This window comes from Merops nubicus, unplaced genomic scaffold (assembly GCF_000691845.1).
Source record: "Merops nubicus isolate BGI_N331 unplaced genomic scaffold, ASM69184v1 scaffold205, whole genome shotgun sequence".
In the NCBI taxonomy this organism is placed as follows: domain Eukaryota; kingdom Metazoa; phylum Chordata; class Aves; order Coraciiformes; family Meropidae; genus Merops; species Merops nubicus.
In genome coordinates, this window is record NW_008611369.1 from 1 (window position 1) to 10,372 (window position 10,372).

Here is a 10,372-nt window from a genome sequence, read left to right on the forward strand (position 1 = left end):
TCACCGCTCCTCACCGCTCCTCACCGCCCTCACCGCTCCTCAGCGCTCCTCAGCCCTCCTCACCGCTCCTCAGCGCCCTCACCGCCCCTCAGCGCCCCTCACCGCTCCTCACCTCCCTCAGCGCCCCTAGCGCCCCTCACCTCCCTCCCCGCACCTGGGCTCTGAAATAACCTTAGTTCCCCTCGTCCCCCAGACTTCACGCTTCTCCTGATCAGTGAAGCACATGCAGGACAGGTTTTAAACAAAAGGGGCAATTAAAGGGAGTCGATTGGACCAAAAGACTGAATGCTGCGTTTAGGAAGAAAAACTAGGTGCTTGGCCCGCTTGGAAATCAATTTCCTACCTTAAATTACAAACCTGCTGTAGCATTAATGTACATGGTGTGATTTTTATTTTTTTTTAAATCCTAAGCCCATCTTCAGGTTTTGTTCTGATGGTCTATACCTCCAAAATACTCTACAGGGAAGAAAGCATGGATTCAAAAAGTAGTTTAAATTCCTCTTTGATCTTTGTGTTCCCACTGCGATGTGAGATTTAGTTATAACTGCAGACTTTGCAGATGGAGATGTTTTGAAGACAGGTTGAAATCACTTTTTATTCCTCTCATTTTGCTGCGACATTCCGATTTCTTCAAGTAGAAGAATTTTTTTATTTCCTGTTTTTCTTCCAGATTTTAGGATGTGATTCATGTCACAAATCTGTCCCTAACAGGTGTCTTTTTTGATCCCGGAATGTGGCGTGCTGCCTGAGGTGCTGAGAGGTGCTATTGCTGACCTTGGGGAGTACTACCTGGTGAAGAATTTATCCGTGCATGAATTGGTCTCTCATGAGTTCATTGATGCTTTTGTGAAGAAAGGTAAGGAGGCAATCAGAACGTGACAGATGCAGTAATAGTCTGTATGTCTCATGACTGAAAAATATGCTAAAGGAAGAGGAAAAAAAAGAAAATTCTGTATTAATTTCTTGATCTGCTTTTCTGTTTTATGTTGTCACCATTTGTTTGCACTCAACAGATCTACAACTTCTGTCACTGTTCCCTCTTCCTTTCTCCTTCTTCCATCTTAATTCTCCACGTCAGCTGTCAAGAGGGTTTCTGTGTTTCCTCACACCTCTTCATCTTCTGCAGCTCACCTTTATGGCAATTCCTCCAGTAATCTGCTCCCTTCTCCCTTTCTGATTCCTTCATGTTTTAACACAAAGCTATGTTAGCTGTGTTCCACAGCAGGCAGGAGAAAAAGAGGAAAACTTATCCTTTTTGGGGGGTGGGGGCTAAGGTTTGTGTGGTTTTTTTATCTAATGGATCTACAGCTCATCTTTTCACAAAATCCATGTAGTGGTGTGAATGTCTTTCACCTTGATGTGAGCTAGTAATAGGAATATCTGGAAAAAAAAGTGAGGGGTCCCATTTGCTGAGTGGGGAGGGTCCTAGGTGGAAGGAAAGTGGTTTCATACTGGGACACATGTTGTCTGTGTTACAGGTTCTTTAAAATAGAGCTGGTCCAAGGTTTATAAAGATGATAACACAAGGTTACTTTGCTTGAGAAGGTGGAAGAAAGCTGTTGAAAACACAAGGGTTTAGAGCAATTCAGATGGTATTTGGCACTTTGGTTACCTCGAGGTGAATGTTTCCTGTCCTGTCTGTTGCTGCAGACTGTGTAACCTCGTGGCTCTGCTTTGTTACTGCAGGTTCTTGCTATGCCCTCACCTACAACACAAGGATTGACCAGGACAACACTGCAGCTCTGCTGCCAAATGGTAGGGTTTGGTTTCAGTGGCACTTACAGGCTGCCTGGGTTGGGTGTTTTCATTTGGAGTGATAGAAACCAGAAAATTTAATGCTTGCTGTACTTGCCAACTTTAGTACAAATCTGTTCAAATCAGAAAAATAGTAATTTTTTTTATTTTTCATTTTTGCTGTTAAATTATTTACTTCATTTAAAGGAAATTAAAACTAACCAGCCTCACTGACATGTGGTGCCAGATTGTCATGCTTCCACTGGAACTGTGATTGCTGCAGAGGGTGATTTCTGTGACAACATTGCATTCCAATGTCTTCTTTTGTTCTGGTCCTAAAGACAGAATTTGCCCAAAAAGGAAAATAATCATCACTTTTTAAACACTTAGTGTTTATTCTTTGAGAATGATATGGTGTGTTAAAATACTCTGTTGCATTTCCATCACAGTTTTATGACAAAATTGGGTGGGACACAGCAAGTGCTGCTGGACAAGTGGAGCAAAGACTGAGGCTGTGAAGTCAGGCAGTACAACAAAAGCTGTGACAGCCTCAGGAATAATGTTACATTTCTCTCTAGTTATAAGACCTCATTGATAAAAAAGGGTGATTGAGTTGTAGCATCTGGTAATCTATTTGAGTGGAACCAAGGAGTCTGGATTGCAGTAGTAATACTGTAGATCCAAAGCACAAAAATGGTATAAGGTACACAGAAGGCTTCAAAGGGAACTAAGTAGAAGATTATTTGCATTAAAGTTTGTTTTCTTTGTAGGAAAACTAATTCTGTCAGTGGATAAGGATACCTATGAGGAGCTTGGGCTGCAAGGTCGCCCCTCTCAGTATTCTGGCAGAAAGGCAATGAGATACAGTAAGTGCTGTTTGTACTGACAGAGCTTAGTTCAGATCTGGCTGTGGAGCACCTTGTCAGGGTGTCAGACCAGAAATGCTGACACTTCCCTTCCCTTGAAATTGCTTACTGCCTGGGTCCTGCTTTTCCAGGTGCAGATACAAGGGCTGCATGAATAGGAAACCTACTTTTTTTTCCCCAAATAATAATGCAGTTCTAAGGAAACAAATGTGTGATCTTTTGGGTATTCTGTCAAATTTTTAATCTATTGTCCTTCATTGTTGTGTTTATACTGATGTACGACTCAAGAATTTTTGTATAATGTGCACAGCATCTATACCTCCTGACTTAATCAGAGAATACTTAATTAATTAAGGTAGAGCTTAAAATCTGCACACTTTACAAAAAAAACCCCCACAGAGCCTCACCCAAGACTGCTTGCTGGAAAGGGAGAATTGTATTATATTTGAGACATTTCATTTAACTATTTGGTTTGTCAGGTAAAATGTGTGATGGAATTTCCATCTGGAGAATAAATGTAACTTTTAGCCTGGGACCAGTTCATCTAGAAGATAACAGCTGAAAAAGTGTCATTGCCATCTGTGTGGCTTTTGATGTTAGAAACTCTGTTTTTTCAGTGCTGATAGCTTGCCTAATTGCCAGGCTATTTTAAAGGCACTGTTTTGGGACTTCTGTCACTGCCATTGCCCCTCCAGTCACTAGAAGGCAGTTCTGGCTTATATCAAAATGAGGAGAGGAGGAGGTGAATCCTTATTTAAACAACAAGGTGTCATGTCTACATAATCAAATACTTTATAAAGATGCTGTAGCTGTGAAAAGAAGTTTAAAGTTCTTTGGTTTCTTTCTGTTGTTTTAGGTCTTAATGAATGGAATATTACAGTTTATTTCAGCTGAGTAACAATTGCTCTTGCACATTCTTGCAGTTATTACTATTGACTTGACTGATTCCAGCTTTCACCCTGATAGCAAGAGACATAACAGAGTGCTCTGGGCCCTGAGGGACAAGAAACCTCTGGAGTTTGACTTCCTGCTGGCCTGGCACCACACAGGTAAGGGGAACCAAACAGAAACCTGACATAGAACTGATGCAGAGTCCAAATAGTTGTAGTTTACTGTCCTTTCCCAATCATTTTCTAAATGCATTTTTAGTAGAGGGAGAAGTTAGATTAAAAAAAAAAACAAAAACGTTTAAGAGGTGTTGGTTTGTTTGTTTTGTTTATTTTGGGGTGTGTGTGTTACTGCAGAGCAGAACATGTCACTTCAGGGACACAGCAGTCACTGAGATAGGTCAGTTGTTTGCCCTTGGCTCTGTGTTGCCCAGGCTCTCTGGTGTAACTCAGCCTGTGATAACCCTGCCTCTTCATAGGTCTGTGACATATGTAACTGTTATTAATACCCATTTTTTTGAGGTTTTAATTAATGCACATTACATATGTGGTGTAGTACTTGAGATGGGGAACTTTGATGTCCTCAGTAGAGGACATTATAGGGAATCCTTGTTCCCACCAGGTGCCTATATGGACACACACAGTCTGCTGTCTCATTATTTTATTCTCAAGCTCTTATTTGAGATTGGAGCAGAGTAAAAGGTGGTAGTTAAAAGAAATTGTATTGTCTCAAAACACCTTTCTTCTAGTATTCCTTTATCTACTGTTTGCTAATTACATTAATTTTTCTTCTGGGATTTTATTATTCCTCCTCTGAGGGTCATTCAAAGTGTTCAGTGGGTAGTAGTACCTCATAACAGGCTGTGCTTAGGGATGTGTAGCATTTGTACAGAATTGAGATGGAGAGCTTTGATGTCCTCAGTAGGACATTATACAGAATCCTTGTTCCCACCAGGTGCCTGTATGGACACACACAGTCTGCTGCTTCATTATTTTATTCTCAAGCTCTTGTTTGAGATTGGAGCAGAGTAAAAGGTGGTAGTTAAAAGAAATTGTATTGTCTCAAAACACCTTTCTTCTAGTATTCCTTTATCTACTGTTTGCTAATTACATTAATTTTTCTTCTGGGATTTTATTATTCCTCCTCTGAGGGTCATTCAAAGTGTTCAGTGGGTAGTAGTACCTCATAACAGGCTGTGCTTAGGGATGTGTAGCATTTGTACAGAACTGACAAAAATTGGCAAAAAAAAAAAAAAGTTAATCTTCAGCTCAGAGCTGTCTGGCTTTGGGTGGGTTCTGCTTTGAGTCTCCAGTGTAAGTGAGGAGGAGGGTCTCCCAGACCCAAGAGAGGTCCCTGAGAAAGCTTTCCCAGCTGCTCTTTACAGTGTACTCCCTCCTGGCTCCTCGAGAGCAAGTCTGAGAGGGAGTTAACTGATCTGGGAAATTAAAGCTGCTCACAAGCTCCTTTGCAGCCTTGTGTTTCCCCCCTTCCCCTTTTAAGTTCCAATCCTTCCTTGTTCATCCCACAGAACTTGTTTTAAGGCTTGCAACTCCTGTCCTTGTAGCCTTCAGGAAGAGCCACAGTGAAGGATTGCTACCATAAATGGTGACATGAATCCTGCTAAAGTGGCAGATCTTCAGACTGAGCTGGCTTGGATTCACTGAGCCTGGGCTGAGGGAAGGTGCCTCCAGGGCTGGTACGTGGCTGGTGTTTGTTGCTGTCAGTGCAGAGGCACTCAGGGAGAAGAGCATTCCATTTCCTCCCTTTCTTACCTCCAAAAACTGGGTCAGTTCAGTCATCTGAACATGGAGCTAAATCAGAGTGCCTCTCTGTGCAGGAATCTTGTGCTCATAGCACACAAAAGAACCTTAGTGCTGCCAAAAATAAAACTTTTATAGACTTTTATTAATAGACATGAGGCATTGTGTAGATTCTGCTGGAAGAGGAAAAGAGGGCTGTATTTTGTCAGGAGAATCTGTGTCCTCTGTGAAGGTTCTGCTTGCAGCCTTCCTGCTGGTCACTGGTGGTTCTTGCTACAGCCAGCACTGCTGCAAGCCTGCCAATGTCTGCCACTTTTCCAAAAGCAGGGCTTTGGGTTCTATACCTATTTTTTCCACAGTGCTTCTGGCTCCAGCAGAAACAGAAGAAGGGAAAATGGAGTATCTAGTGTCTTTAATGACAGAGGCAAACCAATCTTTTCTATTGCTGTAATTTCTGTGGCAACGTTAAATGTTTCTGGCTGAAATTCACTGGCCTCCAAAACACTCTGACGACGTGCCTGGCTGTTGTTGACTTGGGAAGCTATGCTGTAGCCAGAGGAATTGTTCTGCTGGAGTCTTGGCTGTAGTCTCTGAAACTTCCTAGAGCTGGGGCTATAGATGAGACTCCTGTATGCAGCAGGCATTTAAAATGTATGATTTTTACATTTGACTAAGATTTCTAAGGCATAGTGCACATTGTTTGAACCTGTCTAACAAATGTCAGTGGGAGGTGCAGGCTGGAGGCAGATCATGTAGCCTGACATGCTGGAGTGGAGCCCGAGTGCCTTACAGGACAATGAGAAGATGAACTTTCTAGGAGAAGTTCAATGACATTACATTTTTTTGCAAAGTAGTACCTGCTCTAGGAGCTCCTGCTCTGGCAGGGGGTTGGACTAGATGGTCTTTTGAGGTCCCTTCCAACCCCTGACATTCTGTGATTCTGTAGTTCCAGGGAGCTCCAGGAATCTAGAATTGGGAACTAAAGGAATTCCTGAGATCTGCAGGAACTTAGAATGTGATGGTGCTGGGATCCCTCTAGGCACTCAGTGAGGCATTCTGCCTGAAGTCACATGAGCTTAGTTCCCTTTTCCTGACCTTGGAAATGTGTTGTCATTGTGTACATCTACCACACCTATCTCCCTCTCAAGCTGCAGTGCCTGAGGAACTCCTAGAGCTGACCTAATGCTCTGTGGCATCTGTGGCTCTTCTGCAGCAGGGAGTTCCTGTGTGTGAGCACGAAGGGAAGGTGTGTGGTGTAAAGTTACTGAGCTGTGCCAAGTGGCTGGATCTTGCACTGGTTTTTATTCCATGAGGAGAAGGAGCTGACAGCTCTGTGGGTTTTGCCTGAGATGAACAGTGTGTAAGCAGATTTACACCCTGCCTTTCCTTGCAGGCATGGACGACAGCTTCATGTATTCAGCACTCCTTTTGTAACAGCTGTTTGTGGTGTTGTGTTGTTAAGGTGCAGAGGGACCAACATTGATGTCATACTTCTCAAAAAACCAAATACAGGCCCTGAAGCCAAAAACAACATTCAGCACGTTAAGGGACTTGCCGTGTCCAGTGCTGGAAAGTCAGGAACTGCAGGGCAAGCCAGAGGAGTCCTGCAGCACTGAGGAGCTCTTTGAATGGCTGGGGGCTGTCTTGAATCAAGTGAGCTTGTGAGTATTTGAACTTGTTTGATCTTTAAATATATTTTACATAAGGAAAGCCTCAACTTGTTCTAAGGAAGAGTTAAATAATAAATCAGAGAGGTTTCTGTAAGTGAGAAGTCTGCCATGCACTGAAGCATTTGTTGCAAGCCTTGAGTAACTCCTCTGTGTATTCAGGGTACCCATGTGTATTGATTTGGGCTGGGATAGAGTTAATTTTCCTCAAAATAGCTGGTATGGGGCTGTGGTTTGGATCTGCCACCACAGCAGTGTGGATAACACCAGGATGGATTTTGCTTACCCAGAGCCCCAGCCTTTGCTGCTCCTCACCCTGTCCCCCCAGGTGCAGGCTGGGGGTGGGCAGGGGGCTGGCAGGGTACAAGTTTTGATTGCTAAGACTTCCTGTAGATTTAAAGTATATTTATTTTAGTTGGTTTTTATTTGTTTGGTTTTGATTTTTTTTTCCCCAGAGACAACAAATCATCTAGCTTCTTATCAACCTATTGCTGTCCTGAGCCCAGCATGGTGGTGGAAAAAGCTTTTTTGTGCACAATTACAGGCTTTATCATTCCTGAGAAGATAATTCAGTTATTGGAGCAGCTATGGTAAGGGCTGACAGGAGCATGTTACTAAAACACTTGTACTCTAACACTTATTAATTTTCAAAATCACTTTTAAATACTTCTTTTTCAGCAGTGCTGTTGGGGGTAAATATCAAAATACACAAAATGAAGAATTTTTTTTTTAATTAGGGTTAGAACACAAGTCTCCTTGGCTTTTATTCTCCACCTAAGAGCAGTGGATCATGTCTGGCTCTGATTATTTGTAATCCATTTCCTTTCTGGTGGTAAAAGTATTCATGTCAAGCAGAACCTGACAACGTTTCTTCCTCCAGTGTCTTTTTTGCCCTGATAGCAACTGTTCTGTGTAGCTGTTCTCTTTTCCAAAAGACAAGGTGTGCTGTTGGAAATTCACACCAGCTGCTCAGCTACTTTACAACTTAGAACTTTCTTTAATTGCTCCAACTTGCAGGTTTGCCATGCCCAAAAGCATCATAGGAATAATCAAGAGTCAGTCTTACCTCATTTCTGATAGAATATTTGGCTTTGAATTTATCATGTACTGAAGCAGGTTGCTTCCAGTGTTAATTACAAATTTTCACTAAAGTGCCTGTGTCTTTGATTTTGATTTATTTTTTTTTACTTTACATTGTATGTTTGAACGTGCTGCCTGTTCCATTATAATTACTGTCCTGTCTCCTTCCTTGCAGTTGCTATTTTGGTGAACCCAAACTGGCCTGTTGGCTGACCTTAACAGTGCATGGCTTTGCAGACAGCCCTGTTGCCTGGAGAGAAAGTGAACACGGATTCCACAAGGGAGGAGAGAACTTGTACAACTTTGTCATTTTTAGAAATCTGGACTACTGGCTTCAGATGGCTGTGGGAACTCATGATGATTGTCCTCCATAAAGCTACGTCTGCAGAAGTCTTGTAATAATCCCATGTTACTGCACAGAAACCTAGTAAGATAGTTTTTATAAAAGTAATTAGGGAACAAGTTAAGTACTAAGTGGCAGTATATGTTTTTCCATTTTTTATAGCCCTTAAAGGATGACCCACAATGGAGGAAATGGGGTTTTATTTCTTCACTGTCATACAGTGCCTTCTGAAAGACTTCACAATTCTGGCTTTAAGAAAACACAGGGTTTTGAGAATTAAGTCCTCAGGACTTGGCTGTAGGTGGTTTCCTTTTTTTATCCAGGAGTAATTTTGGGAATTTCAAAGTTAGTTTTAGTAACTGCTGAATTTGTAAGTCTAAAACATTTGTGAGGAAAGCTAATTTTGGGATTTAGTGTTTTCTTTCTTTATATTAAAGATCTGTAAAACCTTCAAATTCATGTTTAAGCCATGCCAGCCTACATGCTGGCAAATAAAGAAGAACAGGAGGTGTGTTCTCCTTAATTTGGAGAAAAAAGGTGAGTAGAAGGAGGTATGTGACAGTGGGAGGAGCACCCATTTAAGCTGGGAAAAGCAAAGGCTTGCTGACCTGCTTTGGGGATATTGCAAATCACAGTATCAGAAATTGGTTCTTAACAGGGATGCAAAAGGCTGCTGCTTGGCTTCTTAACTGACCCACACACACACTCACAGCCTCACCACATCCCTGCTCCTGTGGTTCTTGCTTGCAGGACAGCTCAGGAAGGTTAGGATTGCACTGTCAGGTTCTTGCAGACGTGTTTCTGGCAGAGTGCTATGGACATAGCCTCACACAGTGCAGGTGAGGTGACCTGGGTTTCAGTGACAGCAGTACTGCTGAGAGCACAGGGGAACTTCTGCTGAAATCTATGAGGGGATGGAGGGTATTTGGGTGTTGTTTTAAGGAGCAGGTGGGTATTGTTAAAGTACCAGTCAGTGCTAAAGGGAATTGTTCACCTGATGGAGCTGAGATTGGTACTGAAAGTTAGGGCATAGCTGTAGTGGAGACATCAAGATCTCCTGCAAGGGTGGGTGGCACAGAAAAGCAGAAGGACCATAGGGAGCAGCTGAGCTTTCCTTTTCCATCTGTTCATTGGCTCTCTTCAGTGAGGAGAGTCGTCCTGGGTGATTCACTGGATGATATCTGATTGTCACACACCTCCACTAAACACAACCCCTTCTGCTCAAGATTTGTTGCACCTTTCACAAGCACAACTCCGATGGATCAGCACACAGTTTTCTAAACCACTGTTCTTCATAACTGCCCTGCCATGGGACGTGGCTGGCAGGTTACCAGGAGCAGAAGTCCTGCCTTGTCACATGTGCACACAGACTCACACAATCAAACTGAGTGGATGGGTTTGGGAGAGTGCTTGGCTTGCCTCTTGACTAGTGAATACTGAACATGGCTGGCTCAGATATTGCATTTCATTACTATGCACCCATGCAAACAGCTTCAGTTGTTGGCCAGTTCTGCTTGTGAAAGTGTTGAGGGATTGTGCCACGTGTCTACTGGGAAGCACCTTCCTTTTTCCTCTTGATCATGTCTCTTGAAAGCTTGGGCTTTCCTGGGAGTTACATCTGCAGCTGAAGTTCTAACACAAAGTTAAAAATCTTAAGTCTTTATGAAAAGTTGGATAAACTTGCAGCTGCTCCAGTGAATGTGCTCATCTTCCTGTCACTTTGTAGTGAAACTTCTCCCCTGATGAGGTGTCTACAGGCACACACACGGGTGTGGTGTGTACAGCTTGGGGTGGGGGTAAAGCCATCCAAAAGGAAATCTGTTGGTGGGTTTGTGTCCCTTTTCAACTGAAAGGAAGGAATAAAGGCTTCTGCACAAGCTTCCTAACAGGCCGAGCAGGAGTGCAGCAGCTCCTGGCCTTGGCTCCAGAGGGGCAGGAGCAGGTGAAATGTTTTTTCTCCTTGGCACCTGGCTGCAGAGCACCTGGGGATCGTTGGGCTGCTGCACAGGTGCTGGTGGGGCACGCTGGTACTTT

General features: G+C 43.0%; 1 protein-coding gene across 1 annotated transcript; it reads left to right on the forward strand.

Moving 5' to 3' along the window:
* Nucleotides 1-711: 711 nt before the first annotated feature.
* Nucleotides 712-8,465, forward strand: RPP40 (ribonuclease P/MRP 40kDa subunit; the record flags this gene model as incomplete). Its single annotated transcript, XM_008941168.1, has 7 exons — nt 712-856; nt 1,687-1,755; nt 2,505-2,600; nt 3,524-3,649; nt 6,711-6,909; nt 7,371-7,505; nt 8,171-8,465. Coding segments are annotated over 7 exons (969 nt in total), but the record flags the coding sequence as incomplete, so codon positions are not given.
* Nucleotides 8,466-10,372: the final 1,907 nt, after the last annotated feature.